This window comes from Protomyctophum parallelum (assembly GCF_964188405.1).
Source record: "Protomyctophum parallelum genome assembly, chromosome: 2".
Classification (NCBI taxonomy): domain Eukaryota; kingdom Metazoa; phylum Chordata; class Actinopteri; order Myctophiformes; family Myctophidae; genus Protomyctophum; species Protomyctophum parallelum.
In genome coordinates, this window is record NC_139699.1 from 20,004,442 (window position 1) to 20,032,379 (window position 27,938).

At 45.1% G+C, this 27,938-nt stretch overlaps 1 protein-coding gene across 1 annotated transcript; it reads left to right on the forward strand.

Moving 5' to 3' along the window:
• The first annotated feature begins 232 nt into the window (after window positions 1–232).
• Window positions 233–27,874, forward strand: syap1 (synapse associated protein 1). Its single transcript, XM_083794399.1, has 9 exons — window positions 233–532; window positions 4,620–4,738; window positions 7,306–7,372; window positions 8,202–8,275; window positions 9,437–9,576; window positions 12,481–12,620; window positions 14,893–14,942; window positions 16,802–16,961; window positions 24,776–27,874. The coding sequence occupies exons 1-9, from the start codon at window positions 337–339 to the stop codon at window positions 24,904–24,906; spliced, it is 1,077 nt and encodes a 358-aa protein (XP_083650525.1). The 5' UTR covers window positions 233–336; the 3' UTR covers window positions 24,907–27,874.
• The last annotated feature ends 64 nt before the right edge of the window (window positions 27,875–27,938 follow it).

Here is a 27,938-nt window from a genome sequence, read left to right on the forward strand (position 1 = left end):
ATGAGAGAGAGAGAGAGAGAATCAATCATAATATCATCATCCTGCAGATGATTGGAGGAATCATTCTTTTACAAACGAGGAGATGCATTACATCCAAAGCAACACCAGATGGCGATGATAAGTCACAAGAGCAGGACAGCTATATGTATGCAGAAAAAAAGCTAAGAAGAAGAAGAATAACCCCTCATCACCAAACTTCCTGCTTACGTCACAACATCATATCTAGAAAAACATCGAGTCAGTCAGTGTGTAGTGCGGATCATTGTTTACTTTAGCTCTTTATTTACGTTACGTTTCCATAGTCAGAAAACACAACAACGGTTGCTCATCGTCAGGATGTTGAAGGGCTGGGGGGCGTGGCTGGGCCTGGAGGACCACCACAACAAGGGGTCCGTGGTGTCTGTGGAGGAACAACAACAGACAGCACAGAGTCAGGAGGAGAAGATTGTTCAAACACAGAACGAAGTCAACAAACAGCAAGCAGCTGATCCAGAGTCGGATCCTACGCAGGAGAATAATAAAGGACTGAGTGGTAAGAATAAGAAAACCCGAACGTTAACTTTTCTTAGGACTGATCATGAGTCAGATCATTCTGGGCTATATAGAAGTGTATATTTGTATACGTCTCTTTATTATGATGAATTGAAAATGGTGGATCCTGTTGTAAACAAGTGTAGGCCTAATGTTTTATTTCATGGTGTCGTCCACAGTTAACAGTTTTTGTATCGAGTTGTGCTTGGAATGTACTGTAATTATCCAAACTGTTAATAAATACTTCAATCAATCAATCAATCAATCAATCAATCAATCAATCCTATAACAGAATAAAGGACTGAGTGGTAACTTGGTAAGAAACCCGAATGTTTTGGACTGATAAGGAGATAAGAGTCAGATCATTCCTATAATAGTGGTATTAATAAAACCCCATTTTAATAGTTGGTCCAGAATCAGATAATGCCTAACAAGGAGAAATAACTGTCTTAAGAAAACAGAACCGAATATTTGGACAATTTGCACACTCTCTCTATGGCTACTTTGTTCTATGAATACTGAAACTGCAAGTCTGCATGTCTTCTTCATTTGAGATGTTAAAATAGGTCAAAGACAGTACTGCACAGCATAGGCCTACTCAGGATTCTAATGTGTTCACAAACATTGCATTAACAGGATATGAACTTGGGATATTTTAGAATGATTAGACCAGTGGTTCCCAAAGTGGGGTCCAGGGACCCCCAGGGGTCCTTGAGGGAGTTCCAGGGGTCCCCAGCTAAATGATAATTTGGAACCAAACCGGTCAGCGGTGGACTAACGGTTTGCGGAGCGGTCTTGATATCGGAAGGTCGCTAGTTCGTATCCCCGGACCGGCACGTTAAAATTACCACCGCTGAAGTGCCCTTGGACAAGGCATTGAACCTCTACCATGGAATGTTCTATGAGCAGGGCCTGGCTGTAAACAAGTTATTGAGCTTAGTCAAGTTACCCTGGGTAAACATAGTACCTTTCCTTTCCTTTTCCATTTGGTTCCATTTGTACACAGGTTCCATTTGTACACAGTTGGTTAGTTAAATTAGCATTGGTTTTACAATTTAAATTGGGGGTCCCAGAGATAAAAATGCTATTAAATGGGGGTCCGTATACTAATGCATGTCAAACTGGGGGTCCTTGAAATTAAACGAGTTGAAAATCACTGCTATAGATATGCCAGGGACCCCAATAAGAGAAGATCTTTATGACTATAGAGTCATAAAAACCTTCTCTTATTGGGGTCAAGTGGGGGTCCGCGGGGCTAATGAGTGTCAATTTGGGGTCCTTGAGATGGAAAGGTTTGGGAACCAGACTATCAAGGTAACCTGGTGACACCCAGTCTGTTCCTACTAGTACTTCCTATAGCAACATAATTACACCACTATAGACTTGTTTTATTTGGTGTTATTTTATCATCTATCCCTGTGGAACCCATTTAACTCTGTACCTGTGCAAGTTTTCTTTTTCTTTTTTACTGTGTACTGATTATTCACAAACACTGCAGTATGTCTACTAGAAATAAACTTGTCCAGTCTGTCCTATAGCAATGCAAATCCAACTATAAAATTATACAATTTGAACCTAGAAGGATTTCATTTGGAATACTAATACAGACAGTAAAGTGATGCAATTTTATGAACTTACCACTCTACTCTGTGGTAAGTTATATTATTTGTTTTACCCACTCTTGGTTATAGAGGTATTGTCATATTTAACTATTATTTATATTTATCAAAACTGTGTAAATGATGATGATAATAATAATAATAATACTTTTGTGGAAGCACCATAATAGTCATCCCTACCACAAAATGTTGTGACATTTTAATTTGTCATTGCCCAGCCCTATCTATACATTTGAACTAAACTAAGCTACCATACTGTACATGGGGTATGCGATACATGCAATGCATGTACTACGATTTACAATTTAGGCATTTAGCAGACGCTCTTAATCCAGAGCGATTTACTGTACAATAAACATGGTGATACTGATGGGCCATATGGAAAAATATGATATCACGATATACTTTCAAGCAGTATCATGATACATGATATTATCACAATATTTGTTCAAGCGTTTTTTTTAGGGTTATTGTTCAACCACCTACAAGGTAACAAACTAAAAGAAAAAGGAGTAACAGAACATTTAGACCAAAATAGTTATTAATTTTGGCTAACAACACAACTACTTCTACAAGTATAAATTAAGGTATAAAACTGCAAGTCATGAAATGCACATTCATTGTATCTCGACATATACAATATCTCTGAAAAGGCATACTGTGGAGACATTGTATCACAATACTACGGTATTCATCACCATATATCGACCCACCCCTGGGTGATACATCAAATACATCAAAATAGTCATCAAGAATCATACATACATCAATCATCATACTCAAACAGTGTGATGAGGCACACTGGTCCTTCATGAGACAAGTCCAGGTGTGCCTTTGATTTTGTGACAACCACACCTTAAGTACAGTGTGTTGTAACATGTGCAACTATTATAATTGTAACCACATGAACCCAAGCGTTTCCACATTCAGTGAAAATGTGTAGAGGGGTAAAAAGGAAGGGGTCTAGTGTAGACTTGTGGGGGACTCTGTCAACTAAATATGTATGTGTTTTTAAGTGGTGCAACCTCTTTCTTAAGTAGCTTTTGTGTGTGTGTGTGTGCCTGCCTGCCTGCCTGGTTGCCTGCCTGCCTGCCTGGCTACTTGGGTCTGAGCACGGAAATTGCATTTGGTTGGTTTGCAAAACCAAGTGCTACTGTTGTGCAGCCTAACACACACATACATATTAACTGTATATATGATAATTTCAGGTGTATCAGTACAGTACAGTACAGTACAGTACAGTACAGTACAGTAGAGGGACCCCCTGGGGACCCCCACATGGTAACTCTGTCATTTCTCGACCATTTCGGACGCGGGGCGGCTCGCCGGAACCGGGCCGGCACCCTGGGCGCGTTCCTGCGGGTCCCCCGGGGACCCCCACACGGAGTTGTACCACTTGCTTCACATGGGTGTGATTTCTTATTAACCCGCTTATGGCCAGTGACGTGCCTGACGTAGTGAAAGCCATAAATCCATCATGGCCAGTGACGTGCATGACGTAATGACACTCCCCTGAAATCGGGAACATAATAATAAGAAAATGTAGAAAATGTAACAACGGCTGATGTAATCTACCAAAAACCGGCCGAAATCCGCACGTGAACGGGCGATCGTGCACGCGCGCCATCTTTATGTGCATCGCTGCGTAAAATGCGATCTTTTGGGCTTGATTAGAGCTTAATTTGACATCAGATTGTCTGTCTGACTGCAGAAAGCTAGTGGATGTTGTGATCCGTAGAACCGGAAATGACATCGCCAGATTAGCTCTATTTGGTCAAAATAGGCATAATGGTGAGTTCCCGCCACCTGGTGGCAATAATATATATTACTATATGATTGCCGTGTGAGAATTAGCTGTATATACTATATCACAGATTTTTCTTTTGGCATTAAAATGACGAATTTAAACATATGCTGGCAGAAGGATCAATCCAATGTTAGGCTGGCAGTTTTAATAAAAAAAAAAAAAAAATGCAATTTTCTCCTTTCACTCCAAACATGCTTTGAGATTTTCATTCACCCATCAGTGTGCCTTGCACAACACGTTTGAAAACCACTGGACTTTCTGACCTCTGTTCTTTCTCCCCTTTCCTGTAAACCAGGGATTGCCAAACTTGTTTGTCCCAGGTACCCCTTCGGAGGGAGATTAGCATATACATAATCTTACATTTAGATGCCATTGAAACCATTTGTATTAAAACTTTTCAGTCAAAGTCACAACCACCCTTTCACAACTGTTATTTAAGATGCTATCTTAGAATAGATGGAGACTTATTTGACAGTGCAGAAACTGCCTTCCTTGATGCATTGACTGCATCAAGTGTCTGCTGTTTCATTTCTATTCTAAAGCCCTTGAATATGATGGAATTATGATTATGGTAAGCTCACATATTACACATACTGTACAATTCACTAGCCCAAAAAATAATAATTGACAAAAGATTGATTACAACATTTTTCTGTTTGCAGACTACATCTTCACTTTCGCCTCTTCTGCCTCCAAGAAGATCTCTGAGTCTGTAGCTGGGACTGCTCAGACCATCAAGAAGAGTGTGGAGGAAGGAAAGATTGATGGCATCATTGACAAGGCATGTATATTCTGAGAGAGAGAGAGAGAGAGAGAGAGACTGATTTAGAAGACATTTTTTTAAGTGGGTGCGTGGCGGTGATCCTTTTTATGTTATTCGATTTGGAACTCTGTGGACCGTGTAAGGTTGGGCGATATGCCACTTTTTTTCAACCGCCAATCGTCTGACCAATATTCGCCGATTAACGATGTATTCGTGTCATAAAAGTAAAGTGAGAACAGCTCACTGCAGGTCGCAAAAAAGCCAGATATACAAGCTCTCAAGGCGCCGCGTCCTGCCTGTTTTCGCAGCTCCGTTCGCTAGGCGTTGAGAGCTTGTAGATCAGTCTGTTTCTGCAGACTGCAGCGCAGCTGCGCAGCCAGGGTAACTTGCTCCCTTGCCTCCCCGCACCGGTCGTCGGAGGCTCGGATCGGAGCTGCCCACAAGCTGCTGCGGCCGGGCTGATCCACACAGGCTCTCAAGGCATCGCGTCAGGCCCGGCGCCAGGATGAAATGACAGAGGGGGCAATCGGGGGCAGGTATTGGACATGAAGACAATGCGCCACATTTGCATATCTATAGAGGGCAGAGGCGCACAATTTCGTTGGCTTCCTTCCTTTCAATGCCTGGAAATGTACCATTGTTTTGTCTGTAACTATTTGATCTAAGGGGGCAAAGAGGTTGATTTAGGGGGGCAAACACCCCCTTTGCCCCACCGTGGCGCCGGGCCTGCATCGCGTCCTGCCTGTTTTTGCAGTGCCATTCGCTACGCGTTGAGAGCTTGTAGATCTGTCTATTTTTGCAGCGCTGGTGTCGGGGTTAGTTCACGTTGTCAATAAAAATAACTTGGATTACAGGCGGAGATGAAGTTCAATCAGTGGGTTGCACCAGTAGGGGCTACACGCTAAGCTAAGCGCTAAGCTAATGAATGATCCCCGTGCCTATACACTAACACTAGTAGACAGTTTTTTTATTTTCCCCCCCGCCACTCACGGGTGGCGCATTGGGATTGTGATGAGACACGAGACAGCAGTGTGCATTCTGTTGTGACTGTATATTATTAAACTGCATGGGTCTGGACTCCGGAGCTTAAACAACATGTAGGCTACAGCCTCCCTCGGCTCCCAGCCAGGCTGCCGTAAGTGCCGTGCCGCGGTGCCCGATGCTGGCTGCTGACAGTGCTGAGTGCGGGGACTGTGGGAGCATACCATTATAACGGGGGATTTCCACCCGGCCGCTGTTACTACTTTGCTGGGCCAAATTGATTCACATGTTGCTCACACTTTACAGGTTATCTGGGCTAAATCGTCCCGAGAAATCGCCTAATAAAGATATTCGGCGATTGGATTCGTATATTCGCGATTGACGATGTATTCGTATCGTCACCCAACCCTAGGACCGTGCACCCTGTAAACTAAAGAGACAATTGTTTGAGACGAAAAGTTCCTGCATTCCTTTTCCAAGTTATATTCTTAAAAGACTTGTCTGGCAACATGTGGAACATGATGCCAGTGGAACAGTTGGAATGTGCCTTGAGGTTGTTTTCAATCTCACATGCATGTGCGCGGAAACAGGAGGCCTACATTGTTGATCCTGTATGCTTGTATCAAAGATTAAGCCATGCATGTCTAAGTACAATTGGCTTGTACAGTGAAACAGTTTACTATGTTTACTATGAAAACCTGCAAAGCCTGTCAGTCAGTCTGTCCGTCCGTCACGCCTCGTGATATGGCCAATACAGAATTCATTCCATATGTTGATCTGACCTCATCAAACTCTGGACACTCAATACACTGACCCGCTGCCACCCTTAGATCTCCATATATGGAGCTGACCTGTTCTGACATTCCATATGTTGACCTGATCTCATCAAACCATGTTCAAGACACGCTCCATATATGGCCAGTACAGAATTCATTCCATATGTTGATCTGACGCCAGCGCTCGCCCAGGCTGATGTGTTCCCGCAACTTCACCCTTTTAGGGTGTGGTTGCTTCTCGATGTCAAGGCGGCTTACTGGTATTATGACTAGATTATTATACTATTATTATGACTAACTCTAGCTCTGGTCCATAGCATTAGGATAACGTTTCCTTAACGCTATGGTACTTTAAACTTCCTGCGCACGCATGAAATCGTATGACTTTGACTGCTGCAAAAATAACAAGAACGCTCACCAATACAATGTCGGTTTTGTGGAGTTGATAGTGTACTTTCCCCACCACACGTAGAAAATGCACTTTTTGGGCAGAAAATACAATATTTCGGTGGAAGAAAAAAAATATGTTTCTTACTCCACTGCACCCTCTGCAGATTTTGCCAATAGAAAATCCCCATTGACCAGATATTTCCTTCCGGGGGAAATAGTATTGGTGAGTGGCGAAATCGTAATTTTTGCAGTGTGTTTAGTGTGAGATGAGACCTTTTCGGACAGGCTCTAACCTCTCTCGTGTGTGTGTGTGTGTGTGTGTGTGTGCGTGTGTGCGTGTGTGCATGTGTGTGTGTGTGTGTGTGCGTGCGTGCGTGCGTGCGTGCGTGCGTGCGTGCGTGCGTGCGTGCGTGCGTGCGTGCGTGCGTGCGTGTCCAGACTTTCCTGGGAGATTTCCAAAAGGAACAAGAGAAGTTTGTCCAGGAAAATAAATCTAAGAAATCAGGTAAGAATGAAAGCACGTCAAATGTCCTTATCCTTTTGTGTTCTTCTCGTTACTTAACCACTTTCACCTGGATGTCCAGGTTGAGTCTTATTATTTCCGACGGAAGAGTGAACGTGAACACAGCTTCTGGACCAATCTTTAGCCCCCATGGTCACAGAACTAAATATTGGACCCAGGCATAGAGGGACAAATCTGAAGGAAATCTACATTATTCTCAACCTTTCTCTGTCCCAGCAACACACACTCGTGGGATCTAGTACCAGTAAACTGTTACAAATGATGCAAAACTGACCCGGGACTGGGAATGGTTTGGTCACTTTCTAGAAAAGGGAAACGACAGTTAAGGCCTTATCTTACCCTTTATCCCTAAACTTCTTTGCCATATTTTACTATCTTGAAAAACATTTTAAAATAGTTCAACAACTAGCCGATCGACAAGTTCTTAGCTTATAGATAGGTCTTTTGAACAATTTTAAAACGCACTTTCTATGCACAGAGCCAGTTAAGCTCTGACAGCATCTAGTGCGAACACAACTAGCTCTTTATTCCTCGTTTCCTGAAGGGCATTTCTCTATGACCTGCGGAAACGTAATAGGTGTGTGTGTGTGTGTGTGTGTGTGTGTGTGTGTGTGTGTGTGTGTGTGTGTGTGTGTGTGTGTGTGTGTGTGTGTGTGTGTGTGTGTGTGTGTGTGTGTGTGTGTGTGTGTGTGTGTGTGTGTGTGTGTGTGTGTGTGTGTGTGTGTGTGTGTGTGTGTGTGTGCGTGTGTGTGTGTGCGCGCGCATGTGTGTGTGTGCACGTGCGTGCGTGCGTGCGTGCGCGCGCGCGCAGACTCGGCAGTACCTCCCTGGGTTGGTTACAATGAGGAGGAGACCATTCAACAACAGATCCTGGCTCTGTCTGCTGTGAGTACTGCAGTTCATATATTGCATGGTGGTGTCAACATGTGCCTGTGGAACTGTGCTGTATATGGCAGTGACCCCCAAACGTTTTAGCTGGAGACCCCGAAAGGGAAATGTCATGTCTCCCCCGAGGACCCAAACTAGTGAAAATAGCCAATTTCTTAGAATGTTTTATAGCTTTGATTTTTTTATGTTGTTTATGAAATGTATTTGGAAAAAGGTTCGTTTTTTTTTAGTTTTTAGACAATGTTTTAAAATATTGCAAAAAAGGAAGGAAGGAATACCCAAAAATTAAGCCAGGGACTGATGGCGGGCAGAGAACCACAGGGGCGTGTGCACTGGCACTGCCCTTTCTTTTTGCGCAGTCAGAGAGCAGAGCTGTCTGTCTTCATGTTGCCAGGCAACCAGATATGCACCTGTCACTCACTTTCAGGTTTCCGCCCCTATCACAAAGGAGTTGTCTCTAGAGCCCAAGTTCTTAACCCATTCTGAACGGGCAACCATTTTGGTGTTAGCATCATGTTATGCTTTAGCTATTGAAAAATAGCAGATCTACAAGCTCATATACGAGCTTGTAGGTCTGCCATTTTTTGAAAAATCGAAGAACGACTGACATTTTTAGAATCTGATCTCAGGTCAGAATGGGTTAATCAGACCAGTGTGTGTCCAGTGGAAAACTCGTATGAATCTGATCTCAGGTCAGAATGGGTTAAAGTGTGTTGACTCTGAGAGAGTACAATTTACAATTCAGGCATTTAGCAGACGTTCTTTATCCAAGAACGTAGCATCAGTATAAACAATATAATATATAGAGCGTCGAAGTCTGACGTCAATATCGGTAGAAGAAACAGACTGTATCAAATATGACTGACTGACTGACTGCGGCCCAAACTCCCCAAGCTGTGTGTGCGTGCGTACCCCCCAAGCTCACAATACGCCGATCTACAAGCTCACAACACGTCACAGTGAGACGTGTTGTGAGCTTGTAGATCGGCTTTTTCTGGTCATTTAATAGTTATTTTAATATTAAAGGGTATTTGAAGTGATCAAACTATGGAATTGAATACTCGTTTAGAAGCATCTTCCATGAACATGAATGGCCTTACAAATTTTATAAAAGCAAATAGGTTATTTATTTATTTTTGCTTTATTCCATGACTTCAGGACAGGAGGAACTTCCTGCGCGACCCTCCTGCAGGTGTGCAGTTCCACTTTGACCTGGAGCAGATGTATCCTCTGGCTGCCGTGATGCTGGAGGAAGACGAGCTGCTCAACCGCATGCGCTTCGACCTCGTTCCCAAACAGTCAGTCCTCCAGCACAACTCTCTCTCTCTGTGCGTGTGTGCGTGCGCAATTCATATCGTTGCTGTCAGGCAGAAACATCTCATCCATTTTTTTTACATTTCTTTTGTAAATTAAAGCACTATACTTGATCATACTACAGCGTCACACGAAAACAAGGTTAGAAGACGTGACAAGACAGACCAACTCAAATTCCTGAATTTTCTTTTCCCCAGGAGTAAAAAGAAAAGAGACATTAAAACAAAACAAGAAACAAAACTGATCTGCTATTTTTTTATTAGAATCCTGAACGGAAAACTGTTTTGGGCATAAGGCTTCCACCCAACAGAGACGATACTGTATGTATGAATGCCTACAATTGACGATATTCAGACCGCGGCCATCTTGCGAGCAAGATGTGCAACTTCCCATAGACAGAACATTTTTATCTCACGATTTTGCAACCCATTTCTTCACCCAGTGTCAATTATCTAATGTAATCCTGGGCGCTACACTTCCTCTGCCAACCTGGGGGGGAAGCGGACTGACCTCATGCTTCCTTCTATGCATGAGGAGTCCAAGCTGCATGCAAGGAACACGTTGTTCCGACCAGATCCTTTCCCCTCCATCAGGCGCCCCGGCTGGCCAGGGGGAGGTAGTTTAGAGACCAGGATTACTGTATGTTTTTTGTGAGGGTACCTTAAGGCTACCTTAAGGCCTATTCATAGTCTGGATTTTTGGTGGTGAGGTGACCACCGCTCCGGTGTTGAGGTGACCACCGGAGCTGAAATAACGTTGAGCGGTGGTGAGTAAAAACAGAGAAGGGCTGGAGCGGTGGCAGTGGTTTGCTCTTCACTGCGGCTCGTGACGTCATGTTGTAGTTCGGTGGTCACCTAACCACCGAAAATCCAGACTATGTATGAGCCTTTAGGAGACACGGGGAGAACATGCAAACTCCACACAGAAAGTCCCTTTCGCCAACCCCGCCTCGGGTATGGGCACTGATGACACGGAGGAGGGAGCAACACCCACAGTGTCCCGAACAATCGAACAATTAGAGAATGTCTACACAATTAGAGAATGTAGAATAATTGTTATTTTGATCAACGTTTAAAAGACGGTGATTTATTGGACCGAGGTCCTCGGGCAGGCCGTTCCAGAGTGGAGAAGGCCTGACGGCAAAGACACAGTCACCATTTGTCTTCAGCCTGGACTCGGGAACAACCAGCAGGTTTCCGCCTGAGGCCCTGCGGCTGCATAAGCTAACTAGATAAAGTGCCAATCGGCACAGGTCTCCACCAGGATTCTTCCTCAGGCTAGTGGGAATATGCGTGCACAGTTTCATCGCAATGAATCGGACGCTGCATTGAGGAGTTGTGGCCATTTGCTACATTTGCTAGGCAATCGTGGTCAATCAGGATGGAATATGAGAAATCAAACAAACCTGTGTTGATCACATGACTATGGAGATCATGTGTACCGATTTGTGTGAAATTTGGATAAAAAAAAAGGAGTAATAATAGAAAATGTGTTTTACATATGTCGGCCTCCTGGTGGCGCTATAAAGAGCAGATGTGAAAAATTCCAGACAAAGGTTTTTCCTTGGCCTCTAGGGAGTTGGCATACAAAGTTATCCACAGATCCGTGCAGTTAGAGGTAAAAACACTTTTCTGCCAGTTATAGCGCCACCTTGAGGCTGAGTTGAAATTGTTCATGTGGCATTTTGTCCTGGGCCTAGTGGGAATGTGGGTGCACAATTTCACGGAAATCACGCGATGTGTTCATGATTTGCAGCATTTTGTTTGTTTTGCACAAAGCGGCCTCCTGGTGGCGCTATAACAGGCCGTTCTGGAAATCTGAAAGACTGGTTTTGTCGAATGGCTCTAGAGAGACTGTGTACCAATTTGCGTGATGTTTGGACAAAATCTGTAGGTGTACTGTGCAAAAACTTGTTTAGCACAAAGCGGCCTCCTCAAAGCGGCCTCCTGGTGGCGCTATAACAGGCCGTTCTGGAAAGTTTGGGGCAGAGGTTCATCGTTGGCATCCAGGGAGTGTGTGTGCAAAATTTGGCATCGACCGGGTTAACGGTGGCCGAGATTAGCTGGTCACGGACACACGGACGGACGGACGGACGGACGGACACACAAACGGACGGACGGAGTGCAAAACATACTCTCCCCTAGCCTTCGGCTGGTGGAGACAATAACTCTAAAATGTAATTAGGAGCCGGGCCATGAAGTGCCTAACTATAAATTGGGCTGGGGCGATCGGGTGGCATAGGGGTAAAGTACCTAGTGTCCACCACCAACCGGTGGCTGGAGTCTAGATGTCCAAATGCATTGTGGTTTATATCCGGATATACGTGGTGCATAATGTGCCGCGCTCGGAGGAGGGAAGTCTGGTGGAGGAGACTGTAGAGGCACTAGCAACTGCTACTGGCTGGTGCCTTGTGAGAGGTGCCTGTCACAAGGGTGGTGTTAACCCATTCTGTACGGTAACCCCTGTTGGTGTTTTAATCATTATGTTATACTTTAGCTATTGAAAAATAGCAGATCTACAAGCTCATAGTGCAGCACTCGGTGCCGCGCTATGAGCTTGTAGATCTGTTATGAGCTTGTAGATCTGCTTTGAGCTTGTAGGTCTGCTATTTTTGAAAAATTGTAAAAATGTGTCTCAAATCTTTTAAATATATTCTTTCAGATACATATAATTCTGGGGTCCTTGACATGAAATAGTTTGAGAACCACTGATATAGAAACGTGTGTGTGTGTGTGTGTGTGTGTGTGTGTGTGTGTGTGTGTGTGTGTGTGTGTGTGTGTGTGTGTGTGTGTGTGTGTGTGTGTGTGTGTGTGTGTGTGTGTGTGTGTGTGTGTGTGTGTGTGTGTGTGTGTGTGTGTGTGTGTGTGTGTGTGTGTCTTCTGCTACAGTGTGAAGGAGGATGCGTTCTGGAGGAACTATTTCTACCGGGTGTCTCTGATCAAGCAGTCAGCGCAGCTCACTGCTCTGGCTGCCCAGCAACAGATGCACAACGATGGACAAGACAGAGAACAGGATGTCCCTCTCCCAGGTCTGCATTTCAATACAATGGATTCAACATACTAGAGAACAGGATGTCCCGTCTGCATTTCAATATTCAGATACAACATACTACTACTACTCAGTGTTGTTTTTGTCAGCACAATTTGATTTTAGTTTTAGTCATAGTCTTTTGAATAGTTTTCATTTAGTTTCAGTCACATTTTAGTCACCTGGAATGTTTTAGTGTTGCTCTAGTTTTAGTCGACTAAATCTACGGTTGATTTAGTCGACTAATATGTATTTTGGTGGGCCTTGATGCCGTCGTAATGGCTGATTTTACACTTGCTGAAAATAGCCGATCTACAAGCTCACAACGCGTTGCAGTGCGACGTGTTGTGAGCTTGTAGATCAGCTATTTTCAGCATGCAACCAAATATAAAATGACTGATAGTGGATCTCTTGTCCACTAGTCCCTTCCTAACATTTTAGTCTGGTTTTTATTTGTTGACGAAATTGTCAGTATATTTAGTCTCAGTTTTAGTCATCATAGCTTAGTTTTCATTTAGTTTTCGTAAGTGAAAAAAGTTAGTCGGCGAACATTTTTCGTCATAGTATTAGTTGACGAAAACAACACTGCTACTACTACTACTACTACTACTACTACAAACCACCTAACTACTAGAGCACTAGCCTACCTATTATATACTAAGCCATCATGTTTTCTATGGAAGCAGATACTGTAGCCTACTGTACATGCTCTCAGTGCATTACTTGTAGAATAGGCTAGTTTCAGTTATTATTTTAAAGGAGAATTTCATACTAGAAGGCTTTCTTACTTTTATTTGTAGTTATGTCCCCACCAAAGAGGTCCAGGTGTTATTTTGTGCAAAAGTGCATTTATGGCTAGTCTGAAATTCTCCTTTAAGATTAGAGCATTTGAAGTGGTCAAACTAGCAATATGTTCAGAAGCATCTATCATAAAAAATACCCTAATGGTCTCAGATATTTCATAAAAGCAAAGGTTAGAAACCTCAATATGTGATTTCTTCGCCTGGTCGGCAGTATGTAGGACATTTCCAGCGTGTCCTACAACATCATACTTTCACATGTGACCAGATTTGACTGAGAGCCTGCCATTGCGCAAACTCCAGAGGAGAACACTTTTTTTTCCAAAATGAGTTCATAGCACAGGCAGACTCTTCACATACTAGAGCATGTCTGAAATAAGTGGCAGAGCTGAAATCGACATGTAAATATGAAATACATTTTTAACATGTAGCTAGGTGTAATGTTAGAGACCACAGAAGTGAACCTTTCAAGCCTGTTTTCTCCACTCGCTGTTTTTTGCAAGACATTACTCTATAAGCCATATTTCTAAAACTGGTGGGTCAAACTGAACAACCAATATGTCAATTTGAAGATATGATTCCCTGCTTTCATATGACATGAAAAAAACGAAAATTCAAACAAATCCAATGGCAGCGCCTCAACCTATAAAACGAACCTCTATGTTCATCATTCAGAAACCTATAAAACTAACCTCTGTATGTTCATCATTCAGAAACCTATAAAACTAACGGCTGTATGTTCATCATTCAGAAACCTATAAAATTAACTGCTGTATGATCATCATTCAGAAACCTATAAAACTAACGGCTGTATGTTCATCATTCAGAAACCTATAAAACTAACCTCTGTATGTTCATCATTCAGAAACCTATAAAACTAACGGCTGTATGTTCATCATTCAGAAACCTATAAAACTAACGGCTGTATGTTCACCATTCAGAAACCTATAAAACTAACGGCTGTATGTTCATCATTCAGAAACCTATAAAACTAACCTCTGTATGTTCATCATTCAGAAACCTATAAAACCAACCGCTGTATGTTCATCATTCAGAAACCTATAAAACTAACCTCTGTATGTTCATCATTCAGAAACCTATAAAACTAACCGCTGTATGTTCATCATTCAGAAACCTATAAAACTAACCTCTGTATGTTCATCATTCAGAAACCTATAAAACCAACCGCTGTATGTTCATCATTCAGAAACCTATAAAACTAACCGCTGTATGTTCATCATTCAGAAACCTATAAAACTAACCTCTGTATGTTCATCATTCAGAAACCTATAAAACCAACCGCTGTATGTTCATCATTCAGAAACCTATAAAACTAACCTCTGTATGTTCATCATTCAGAAACCTATAAAACTAACCGCTGTATGTTCATCATTCAGAAACCTATAAAACTAACCTCTGTATGTTCATCATTCAGAAACCTATAAAACTAACCGCTGTATGTTCATCATTCAGAAACCGTCAGACCAAAAACCCCACCTGTTTCCATCAGTGACATGCAGAAGGTAAGAGCAACCTTTTTTATGATTGACATACTCAGTCGCCATGGCTGATTTCAGTCATTTGGATTCCATAGAAGCCAGCATGTCTTCCATTTAGTCCGGGAGCTAGGCCCAGCCCTCATACTATTTTTTGCTACCTTTTTTCACTATTATTTCCTGTTAGCATATACCTTGGGCCATCTCAAAATGAAGGGACCACCCCCAACTCGGGGCCGTTTGGTTTCAGGGGCCCCAAAACCCCTTTTTTGGTATTGTGTCTCTGGCGAAATTGTGTAAAGGCAAATAATAATTCACTAAAATTACATAGATACACATGGAAGTGTAACATTTGGCACATATGGTTATGTAGCAGAATAAGATGGGGCTATCTACCATTGTATTCTTAAATATGACCTACATCATCTCCAGAAACACAAAAATATATACTTTCCGCTTAACAAATAACAACAAAGATGGTTATTTTCCAGCACATTATGGTAAATATCACTGCCTCACTTGTATATAGAAAACTTTCCATATCCTTAAGCTTCAATTTAAGACCAAGATGACCTTTCTATCTTGAAAAAAAAAAGTTCTGTAGCCAAAAGTCAAGACAATTTAATTACATAAGGCCTTTTTAATAATTCTAAAATGAAACTAATACCGGTTTAAAAGTTCATTACTGTCAGTATTAATCGACAAACTGTTCTATAACATTAGGATCCCCAGAATATTTTGGAGGGGTCCCCAGATGATTAGCTTAATGTGCAACATTGTTTTGTCATTCAACAGTAAACAAACCAACATATCAACGTAAGTGCACACACTGCAGGGTGTCTGCATATTTCTAAAGTTACAATTTAATGACTTTTTTTAAGGCCTATTTGATACCAAATTGTCATATTATGAAAGACAGAGACAGACACACATTATGTCTATAGTGATGAAAATAATGTAATTCTATTGATGCTGTGTAAGTATTTTTGGATTGGTGCAATTTAAGCAAGGTAATACTACGTCCACTCTTCACAGCCTTGAGTATAGGAAATGTTGGGAGTGGGGCAGATTTAGTTAGCTCTTCAAACACAATTTCCTAAATGTATTTGCTCAGTAGGTAGGGGAATGCCAAGTTAGAACAGAACATAATTATCCCATTCAAACTGGGAAAGCGTCATTTTTTTTATTTTTGTGTTGGCTGTTTCTGTGAGCTGCTATTGTGCTATTTTTTTAAAACATTTTAGAAATATCTTGAAAGTGTTAAAACTACTGATTGGAAAGGCATTTGTAGAATTGCTCTCAGGTCTTGGGATATACGTAATCGTATCACACACACACACACGCACGTGGTTTTTTTCCAACATGGGTTGCTTTTCCAGCATCACTCCGATTGCCCAGGGTTATTTAATCCATAAAATCGATTTATAGCAACGGAGCACTTTTACCGACGGACCGGAAGTTATACCGGATGTGGCTGGAGCAGCTAAATGTAGCCAAAACACTCTAAAGGCGATCGACAACAACAGGAGGCATGATTAAATCTAACGCGACTAGCGACTGGACAGCGGGGGGCCATCTGATACAGGATCTTTTCTTAGAATTGGACAGGATGATTTAGATCGTGTGTTATTGACGTTTTAAGATTTTCATTGTCGTCGGCTAAACGAGGGGAACATTTTCGATGACGTCCCCCTGTTGTGCAACATTGAGGATTGCGCAACAGAAGTTGATGTGGAGGCTGTGACGTTGATGCGATCGGTTTTCATATCAATAAACTTCGTCTTTTGGATAAAACTTTGTCCTGAGCGCTGGGTGTTACTAATAGAAAGGACGGTGAACTTCGTCCTGGGCGATTGGGGTGTTAAGTTGTTGTTGTCCTCTCTCAGCCACCTCAGGAGGAAGACGAGGAGATGTCCACCAGCCCTGGTGTGTCCGAATTTGTGAGTGACGCCTTTGACTCCTCGTCCATCGACCAGGACGACTTCAGGAAGGAGATGGAGCAGCTGGTTCTGGACAAAAAGGAGAGCAGCCCCCCCACCCCTGATGGTCAGAATCCTTACTTTCCTAAGGGTTATAGGGTACTTGAAGCCCCCCCCACCCCCACCCCTGATGGTCAGAATCCTTACTTTCCTAAGGGTTATAGGGTACTTGAAGCCCCCCCCACCCCCACCACTGATGGTCAGAATCCTTACTTTCCTAAGGGTTAGGGTACTTGAAGCCCCCCCCCCCCCACCTCTGATGGCCAGAATCCTTACTTTCCTAAGAGTTATAAGGTACTTGAAACCCCCCCACCCCTGATGTTCAGAATCCTTACTTTCCTAAGCGTTATAGGGTACTTGAAGCCCCCCCCTGATGGTTGTGAGCTTGTAGATCGAAGAGGTTTCTTTAGAAACCAAGGTTTTGTAAGTAGAGTGAGCGAAATACTTCACTCTATGGGATGTTTCCCTTTGCGGAGCAAAAGGGCAGAAACTTCATTCATGAACTCCCCAGGGCATATGCTCCTAAAATATGCCCTGTGGGTTTAAGAGCGATGACGTAGATGCCCTGCTTCTCGAAGCATCTAGGCTGCGTCTACGTCACAGCGCGCTCATTCGAACACTTTTCCTTCTGCCGGGCCAAGACAGAAGGGTGTTTCGAGTGAAGTATTTCGCTCACTCTACTTACAAAACCTTGGTTTCTAAAGAAACCTCTTCGTTTTGTTAAGTATTCGTTCACGAAATACTTCACTCTATGGGACCTTATGAACTCCCGTGTCTTGAAAATAGTCAAGTGTGTTCAGGGCTATATAAAGTAACCTAATGAGGGCTGGGCAACCTCTGGTTGATAGCCCGGTCCCGGTGGAGAATGGTAGTAGCCTCGGGCTGATATACATTCTCAGTGTAGATGCTTCATGTAGGCCTGGTATATCCAGGGCATCTAGACTTATGTGATTACACATGGTTTAATGGCCTAATAGGTCCATTATGGTGCGGCAGCCCCCAACACTGCGTGCGCCACAGAGGGCGCTGCCACGTCTAGGTTATAGTATGTGGCAAATGTTGAGGGAGAGGACCAGCTCGCTGCGGTACAGACCTCTTGGATTGGGACACCCTTACAGAGTGCCCAGGATGCTGCCATGCCTCTTGTGGAGTGAGCCCTCAGCGCCTGTGGGGGCTCCACTCCCTGACTAGTATAAGCCAGGCGGATGGTCTGCACTATCCAATTGGAGATGCTGACCGTTGTGACAGGCTTTCCTTTGGTCCTGGTACCCCAGGATACGAATAGTTGATTCCCTATCCTGAAGGGGGCCGTCCTGTCCACGTATGCTCGTAAAGCTCTCACTGGACAGAGACAGTTTAACCTCCTGTCTTCATTAGAAGCAAAAGGAGGGGGGTGGAAAGCCTGTAGGTCCACTGGAACGCACACGGAGAGAGCGTTCTTGGGGATGAAGGCTGGGTTGGGCTTGATAGTGACCTTGGTTGACCTGTCATCGAACCTCATGCACTCTGGCGAGGTCGAGAGGGCGTGTAGGTCGCTGACCCTTTTAGCAGTTGTCAAGGCAACTAGGAGGGCTACCTTCAGTGTCAGGTTCTTCAAACTAACTGTCGTCAGTGGTTCGAAGGGATCCTTGGTTAAGGCCTCCAGGACTAGGGTTAGATCCCAGGAGGGGACCAGGGATCTGTTGATCCTGTGTTCCCTTCGTACGCCCTTAACGAACTGCCTAACTAGGGGGTGTTTCCATACCGTCTCGTTTTCAAACCCCACATGGCAGACTGAGATTGCTGCCAAGTTGTTTTTGACCGAGGAGAGACCTAGTCCCCTGTCTAGGAACTCTTGTAGGAAAGTCAAAATGTCCACTACTGACGCTCGGTAGGGGACCACTTGAGTAGGCCGTGTTGAGCACCACTGCTCAAAGACGTGCCATGCCGTATCATAGCGGGCCCTTGTTGATGGAGCCCTTGCCCTCTGAATTGTGGCTATGACATTCGGAGGGAGGCCTACGTCGGACAACATCACCCTCTCACGGGCCAAACCCATAGGTCTAGGTCCTGGGGGCGAGGGTGAAAAATCTCCCGACCTGCTTGAGTGAGGAGATCCACTCGTAGAGGGAGTTGCCAAGGTTGGTCGTAGAGGAGGTGAGTTATCTCCGACCTCCAGACCCCCCAGGCTGGGGCTACTAGTAGCATTGTCAGACCCTGAGTCCTCACTCTGTCCAGAGTGGGGGGAATGAGGGTCAGTGGGGGAAATGCGTAGAGTAGGCCTTTGGGCCATCGGTGTGACAGGGCGTCTAGTCCCAGCGTCGATGGCCCCTCTATCGAGAAGAAGAGGGGGCACGTCGTGTTCCCTTCTGTGGCGAATAGGTCCACTTCGGGTGTCCCGTACTTGCTCCAGATCTGTGTGACCACCTGTGGGTGTAGAGACCAGTCTGAGTAGCGGAGAGGTCCTCTGGACAGCAGGTCTGCTCCTGTGTTCAGAATACCGGGGACGTGACATGCTGTGATGGACAGAAGCCGAGAGTCGCTCCATAGAATGAGCTCTCGAGCTAACTGATGAAGACGGGGGGACCTGAGACCGCCTTGTTTGTTTATGTAACACATCGTCGTTGTGTTGTCTGTTCTCACCAGCACGTGACAACCCTGTATGAGCGGTTCGAATTGCCTCAGAGCGAGGAAAACCGCCATCAGTTCCAAATAGTTGATGTGGGAGGAGCGTAGGTGCTCTGACCACATCCCCCTGGCTGTGGCACCCTCCAGCGTGGCTCCCCAGCCTGTCATGCTTGCGTCTGTGGTGACCACTTTCCTGATCAGAGGTCTCCCCATGGGGACTCCTTCTGAAAGGATCCGTCTGTTTATCCACCATTGTAGGGCTAGTATGCAGTGTGACGTCACTTCTACCCGTTGGTGGCGACGGTACATAGGTACACGCAGAGAGTTCATCCATAGCTGGAATGGTCTCATGTGTAGCCTGGCCAGGCGGATTAAATGGATTGAGGAAGCCATTAGCCCCGCCATCCTGAGACATATGTGGAAAGGAATCGAGCGTCCTTTCTTGAAAGACGTTGCCGATTGTATCATTGCGTCTATTCTCTCTCGGCTCAGGCGAGCTCTGTAAGAGACTGAGTCTAGCGTTATACCGATGAAGTCTATTGACTGTGTCGGCGTTAACATGCTCTTCTCGTAATTGATTTGAAATCCGAGAGAGCGGAGGTGGCTGAGCACTATGTGTGTGTGTGACAGCGCCTCTTGTTGAGAGTCTGCGGATAGGAGCCAATCGTCTATATAGGTTGCTAGACGAAGACCCTGTTGTCGCAGTGGCGCTATCGCCGCTGCTGTACATTTCACAAAGACTCTCGGACTCAGGGACATTCCGAAGGGAAGTACTGTGTATTCGTATACTTTCCCCTTGAACCCGAAGCGCAGAAATTTTCTGTGCGGTGGGTATATTGGAACGTGAAAATATGCGTCCTGTAAGTCTATTGACGTGAACCAGTCCCCTCTGCGGATTGATCGCAGTAGGACTGGTGGCGTCAACATTTTGAAGCGGAAGGTTTTTAAATAGCGGTTGAGAGCTCTGAGATCCAAAATGGGTCTGAGCCCTCCGCCTTTCTTTTTCACCAGGAAGTAGCGGGAGTAAAACCCGTTCATTGCCTGGTTGTGAGAAACCTCCGTGATGGCACCTTTTTGCAGGAGGGATCTGATCTCCTCCTGTAAGATGTCTGCTTCCTGTCCCCTCGCTTGAGAGAATAAGATCCTCTCGAAAGTGGGCGGTTTCGACACGAACTGGAGCCTGTATCCGGTCGCTATAGTGCGCATGATCCATGATGATGCTTTGCACTCCCGCCATTTTGACAGATGACGTGACAGGGGATTCCCCGTGTGTGGGGGGAGACCCGCCTGTATTGTGACGTCTCTCTGTGGCCTGTGGGTACATGAAGACGGTTTGCCTAGGGGAAGACTCACCTTGTGTGGAATGTCTCCCTCTAGTGGATTCTTCGGGTAGTGAAGAAAATTTTTGGCGTGGTGGTCCCGGCCTGTAACAGCTTGTGCTGTTACAGTATGGGTTATCTCTCCCATGGCTGGGCTTGTGCCCTTCAGAGTTCGTTGTGTTGTTTTTTGTGTTTTTTTGTTTTTTTGAAACTTTATTGAAGTAAAAACATTGACACTTTGTGAATTGCACATAACAACATTTTGGTACGTGTGTACACTGCTGCCCGTGGCAGTCTGTACACTCGTCCTTAAGCGCTTTAACGCCGGCTCGGAGGCGAGGTCCGTGACCACTGCCTCCGGCCTTGAACTCTGTGGGAGAGAACGGGGGGGTGAGGCTAGGACCCCCCTCTGGGACCTGCCATGTAGGTCACTTCCGCTTCCCAGCGCCTCGGCCTCTGGACGCTCCTCCTCTGGGCTTGTAGGGCGGGGGGGAGCGGCGATGGTCGGTGCGTGGACCCTGCGGTGGACGCTGTCTGTCCCCGGAGTAGTCCTTCGGGGGCCCGGGTGGGTCCTTGCTGGACGTCCTGGGCTTCCATGGGGCACGCTTGCCCTTGCCGCGGCCCGGTGGAGCCTTGGCAGCCAGTGGCTGAAGAGCCTTCATCGTTTTGGTGGAGGTCTCTGCCTGCTGGATGGAGACAGACATGTCTTCGAGAACCCCATGGAAGAGGCTCTCGTGTGATATGTTCTTCCCCACCATGTCCCTCTTCACTGAATCGGGGAGAGGGGCGAGGTTCACCCACCTCATCCGCTCCTGGAGGATGGAGGCCACCAGAGCTGCTCCAGTGTGCTTGGTGACATCATACTGGAGCTGGGCCAGCTCGTGTACGAGGCGGCGCATCTCAGCCAGTTCTTCTGGGGTGGGTGTGTTGCCCATTTCTAGCAGGAGAGCCCTCATGGATCCATGCAGAAGGCTTCCTGCGTTGAGCCCCCTGGCGACGTAGGTCATGTGGTCATACAGCCACCTGTTGACCTTAGACCCTTCTTTATCTGCCGCACTGGAGAAGACTGGGTCTTTGTCCTGTGGGATCACAGTTGGGGCTTGGGGGTTAGCCAGGTAGGAGGCCATGGCTCTGTCCATGGAGGGCATTTTGAGCAGGTTGAGCTTCTCCATGCCCTTCATTTCGGTGGCTGACCTTTTGCCACGGCGGTGGATGGCCTCTATCTTGGGTACAGGGTCGGTCCAGGCTTTGCTGAGCAAGGTCTCAAAGCCTGAGGCCTGAGGAATGGCCTGCTTCTTTGGTACAGGAGGGGGGACGTACTCATCACTGCGTCCATCCCATTTCACCGTCTCGCTGGGGGTCTCCTCCCAGGCGTGGTCAAGGCGGATAGCAGCCCTTTTGTAGATCTCCATCAGGGTTGAATTATCCTTGGGGAGAACAAAGCAAGGCTGAGGTGGGGGTGTTACCTGTCTGTCGACGGGGGGAGGAACTTCCTCTACCTCGTCGTCTTCACTATCCTGGAAAGGGCGGCGAGTGTACTCGTCTGCCTCTGACGAGTCGTCTTGATAGTTGCCCTCGTCTAAGACTTCATAGCGCTCGTCGCCTCTCTCCTGGAAGGAGGGGAGTTCGTCGTAGTCGATTTCCCCTTCTTCAGCGTCAGCCCAGTCCTTAATGGGGGCCTTGCTGCGTGGTGGAGAGGCTTCTAGGCGAGCTGCCAAGGTAGTAGAGACCGCAGTGCGGAGACGAGGCTTTGCTATCGGCCTGGCGGAGCGCTCCTCCATGGTAGCCGGGATCTCGCGGCCGCGAGGCCCGGTTGCTGGTGTACTCACTTGACGAGGTATCAGAGGGCGAGAGCCGCTCTTAGGTCTGGCTCCGTCAGCTTCGTAGCGGGCCGCGGAGGCCCTGTCTGCCGCTGCTTGGGAGGAGACCGTGGCTGTAGCGCGGCTACGGGGGGCCGGTATAGGCCGCTCCTGTCGCTCTTGAGTGGAGCCTCTGGCTGTGCGAGGCGGAGCTGGGGTATAGTCCAGCTTCTGCCTCGGTCCATAGTGCTCGTGCTCGCGGTCGTCGAGTGTGTACTGCTTGTAGAACTCATCGACGCGCCTCAGCCTGCCTCGTAGGTAGGCGAAGTCCATACTTCTGCATTTTTCGCAACCAAATAGGTCGTCGTAATTGAGAAGCGCATTGCGTGCATGATCCACGCCGAGGCAGTACAGACATACTTCGTGTCTGTCGGAGCCGGACATCTTGTTGCCGCATCCCGCCACAGTGCACTTCTTCTGTGGCTCGGGAATGATGCCTCTTCGGCGTCGTCTAGCTGCGGCGGCGGTCTCCCTCACCGGGGAAGACATGCTTGTAGCTTTCCGTCGAGAGGGGGACCAGGAATTAGCTAACTTTGTGAAAGGGCTTCGTGGCCACGAACGTGAAGAAAGCTAATTTGCTACGGGCTTCCAGGCCGTGTAGCTTAGGTGAAAGCTAGACTAGCGAGAAACGGGCTTACCGGCCTCGTAAAACACCAGGTAGCTTATCGTATAGTCTCTAGGTGAAAAACTAGACTAGCGAAAACTGGCTTACAGGCCCCGTACAACACCGGCTAGTTTAACGTTGAAGGTGCTATGCTAGCGCTAAGCTAGTGAGTAACAGGCTACGAGAGCGAGCTAGCTCGCTAGAAAAGATAGCACCTTGAACCTTCGTTGAGACTGAGGCTATGCTAACCGTAGCGGGCTTGTTAGCCCCGAGACGAGAAAGATAGCACAATAGAAGGTAGCGCCTTGCTAAGCTAACCGCTAAGCGGCGCTAGCTGTAAGCTAGTTGTTACCCTTCTACTTTTGGCGGTCTTTTCGAAATGTTCTGATAATAGAACTTACGAACCGTTTAGGAGCTTTGTTTCTGCAGAGTTTTTGCGAAAGATTCTGTCGGAAGAAAAGTCCAAGTATCAGGGAACCTCACGGTACTCGAGTTGCACTCTTGTCCGATTTTTAAGGTATTAATTGCCCTAAACACTTGACTTAGTAACAGAAGTCTGTCCTTTCAGCTCGGCAGAAGAAAAGCGAATGAGCGCGCTGTGACGTAGACGCAGCCTAGATGCTTCGAGAAGCAGGGCATCTACGTCATCGCTCTTAAACCCACAGGGCATATTTTAGGAGCATATGCCCTGGGGAGTTCATGAATGAAGTTTCTGCCCTTTTGCTCCGCAAAGGGAAACATCCCATAGAGTGAAGTATTTCGTGAACGAATACTTAACAAAACAGCTATTTTCAAGAGATTTTTTTTAATGTATTTTGAATTTCTGCATAATGAGTGCTTTCTAATTTTGGTACTTTAAACACAATCAGTGCCGGGATTCCTTCAAAATAAATAGTATATCCATTAAATCAAAACCACGGAGAGCGCCCTAGATGAGCAGATACGAGGCATTCTTTCTGCCGCGCTAACAGCTAATCGAACGGTAAGCTAATGACTGAAGAGCGAAGTACGGTGGCCGAGAATCCGACTGAAAAAGCTTTTTAAAAGGAAAAAAATCTGAATATTCCCTCGGCTGATGATATTGAGGATGCACTAGAACGTGTACACACGTCCAATGCATCCCTCGATTGCATTCCCTAGGACGTGTGTACCTTTACTTCATTACAATTATTTGAAGATTTTAGTTACTAGTTACTTTGGCGATTTTAATTTTGATTAGAAAACATGCATTAACCACTTCAACGCTATACATTTTGGTATTTTGAAAATAGATTTTGTACACATTCTGAACTTGTGAAATGGGACATTCTGCAATATGAGTACTTTTACTTTTAGTACTTTAAGTACATTTTGATGGTGATACTTTTGTACTTTTACTCAAGTACATTTTCAATTCCATACTTTCACTTGTAACAAAGTACTTCTAAATTGCAGTATTGGTATGTTTACTTAAGTAAAACAATTGAGTACTTTCTCCACCACTGCGTCTCAGAGGAAGCAGCCGACTGGGAGAAGGAGCTCCAGCAAGAGCTCCAGGAGTACGAGGTGGTGACGGAGTCGGACAACAGGGACGACCAGTGGGACCAGGAGATCGAGAAGATGCTGCAGGCCGACGACGGCTAGACCAAACGTCCTTCTCTTCTCTTCTCTTCTCTTCTCTTCTCTTCACTTCACTTCACCGTCTTCTCACTCAGCAGGCCCCTGAAGTATGACCCGGAAAAGAGCGTTCAAGTCCTGACATCAATTGCTATTTTTTGTTTATTTTTTCCTTTTATTTTCCCAGGGTAGTAGCTGATCACAAGTGCTCATTATCAGCAACGCCCTGCACATAGACGCACACATTAAAGCCTGGGAGCTGACCAGTACAACATGTAGAAGGTTTGGGACATACAATAGTTATGACCTGTGCTGATGACCGTTTGGTGGAGTGTGTCCTTTAGGACTGGGCGATATGGACAAAAACCTAATGTCACTATATATGTTGTTTGACCAGATACTTCGATATTGATTCTATTCTATTCTTTTAATCTTTTTTCAAGATCTAGATACAATAAGTAGCTAGATGGTATTTCTGAAAAAATAAAGCATAAAATAGGATTCATGTGATTAAAAACCAGGAAAAGACAACACTTTTGCCATATCACAATATCTCAGACGATATCAAGTCTATATTGTTCGTAATATTATTACGAACGATATAGACAGGGGTGCACACTATTATTTTGGGCTAGTACTCAAAGGAGCACCTGCCCATGTAGTTTGGTGCGCACAGCGGGGAGGGGGGGGGGGGGGGGGGGTACAGACGTTCGTATCCTGCCACAACGTTATGCTGCTTTCACACGGGCAGATGCAACTGATGCAAAGCTACACTAGTACACCTAGTCACAAACAGTGTCGTCGTTAAGCAGCAGTATATCCCACTGGCAGCACCTGTCCGTTTATCTATAGCACAACCACAAACGTCCAACACATATACAATGAATTACTCACCTAATGCTGCCTGCAGGTTCCATGTTTAATTCCAGTGTGTGTAACCTACATTGTCTAAGTGACAGTTTTCATATTGTAAACATGGTCGCTAACGAGGTTTAGCGACTAGCACTTTGACAGCTCATCCATCATAGCTTGTTTACAAGTGTAACGGACTTTCTGTGCAGAAACTGCCTCATCAAAATAAGAGACACTAGTTTTATTTCTAAGTCTTCTTACAGGACGTTAAAGGGTAAGACAACTTTTTTGGAGGTTTGGGTTGTTTTCTTACCTTATTATGGTCAAACTAGTCCAGTCCAGGAGTTAATTCGCTCCATTGTGCAGTTTTATAGAAAATAACTTTATAAAAATACCAGCCCAATGAGCCCATTGACTTACATTGTAGCGGGGAAACAGCTCTCAAAGTCACTCTTTTAGCACATGAACGAACGCAACAAAAGCTGATTCTGACAGTTTATGACATCAGGAAAACTCATGCGGTTTTATTTTCGTGTTTTAACGTATATTTATAAAAGGTACTATTTTGTTTGGAGAGACACTGAAGCTGCAATGCGGTCTTCCGTTTCCGGTTTCATTTGTAAACAAGGAAGCACGCTGGCTGCCTGTGTTGTACGCTGAGAGCACCAAATCCATCTGCAGTCGAGCAGACAGAGACACCCACGGCAAGCAGTCATAAATTTGTAGGCTTACGATACTTTTAGAACGGAGGATAAAGTGCGCTGTTCCAGATTGTTGCAGTTAGAGTTGGACCAATCGGATCGTAGTACCGCGTCACGTGAAAACAGAAGTGATTCGGTTAGCGTAAGCATACCTACCAGATCTTCGTTCTACACAAATTAATCAAAACAAGACAACGTTGACATTTTTTATTAAAAATAAAACCGCATGAGTTTTCCTGATGTCATAAGCTGTCAGAATCAGCTTTTGTTGCGTTCGTTCATGTGCTAAAAGAGTGACTTTGAGAGCTGTTTCCCCGCTACAATGGAAGTCAATGGACCCTATTTTTTATTTCTTAAATTGCTAATAAACAACACAACGGAGCGAAATAACTCCTGGACTGGACTAGTTTGACCATAATAAGGTAAGAAAACAACCCAAACCTCAAAAAAGTGGTCTTACATCTCATTTGAGTTCCTTTTGAATGCCTGTCAGCATTCTCTAAATCCCTGTCTCTCAGCTGGTGTGCAAATCTATACCGCGCACCAAACGTTTTGACGACGCATGCGCACTGGCACACCGCTTGTGTGCACCCCTGGATATAGATATCGTTAGGGACCGGATACAGTGCTATATTTTATTTCTGTCCTAGCGCAACATGAAAAATTAAGATGGGCCATCCAAATGTTTGTTTTTCCAAGCTCCGCAAGGCCACAAAAGGTAGTCAAGCTACCTTTATATGCACCGCCAATATGTCAATTCCTTTTCCCTATTCAGACATACTAGGGTGTAACGTCACTGTAGCTAAAATAATAATATCAATATATTGCCCATGCAGCCTTTAATGTCCTTTGCTTCTCCCTATAGCAGTGGTTCTCAAAGTGGGGTCCAGAGACCCTCGGGGTTCGTGGAGGGCTTTCCAAATGGACCCTCACAGATCTGTAAATCTGAGAGTGTACATATTGAACCTCCTTATGGGTCTATTTGGTTCCATTTGTGCTCGAGGGGTATATACATTTGTATGGGGGGTTCCTTGGAATGGACAAAAGATGTTTGAGAGAACCACTGCACTTTAGTTTACATTAGTCCGTTGTGCTAAAGAGGGAAGCCTGCAGATGGCGCTTTAGTACCAGTCCCAGACGTTCTACTCTGGTAGAGAGGGGCCTGTCTGAAATCATAGATAGACTTGGAAATTGGTGGTGATTTGTACAGTTTAAGTACTGACAAAACTAGAGCTACTTGTATGTAAATAAAGGGGATTGTGACACTGCACAATAATGCATAATTATTCCAAATAAATTGCCATAAATTGCATAGGTATGTCCTCTTAAAAACAAAAAAATATGTTATTTGAATGATTCCTGATTGCATATGTACTGCATATGTGAGGTTTCTGTTTGATACTTTATCTTAATAAATATTCCTTTTCTTATTATGGACAGAATTCTGCGGGTGCATAATTGGTGGTAACCAAATGGACACTTATCTTCATTGTACGTTCTCAAGAG

Excerpts from the sequence above, each read along its gene's own strand:
- syap1 (XM_083794399.1), top strand. The coding sequence starts at position 337 with ATGTTGAAGGGCTGGGGGGCGTGGCTGGGCCTGGAGGACCACCACAAC. Across the intron at positions 9,577-12,480 it reads TTCGACCTCGTTCCCAAACA|TGTGAAGGAGGATGCGTTCT; the intron begins GTCAGTCCTCCA and ends CTTCTGCTACAG. Across the intron at positions 12,621-14,892 it reads ACAGGATGTCCCTCTCCCAG|AAACCGTCAGACCAAAAACC; the intron begins GTCTGCATTTCA and ends TTCATCATTCAG.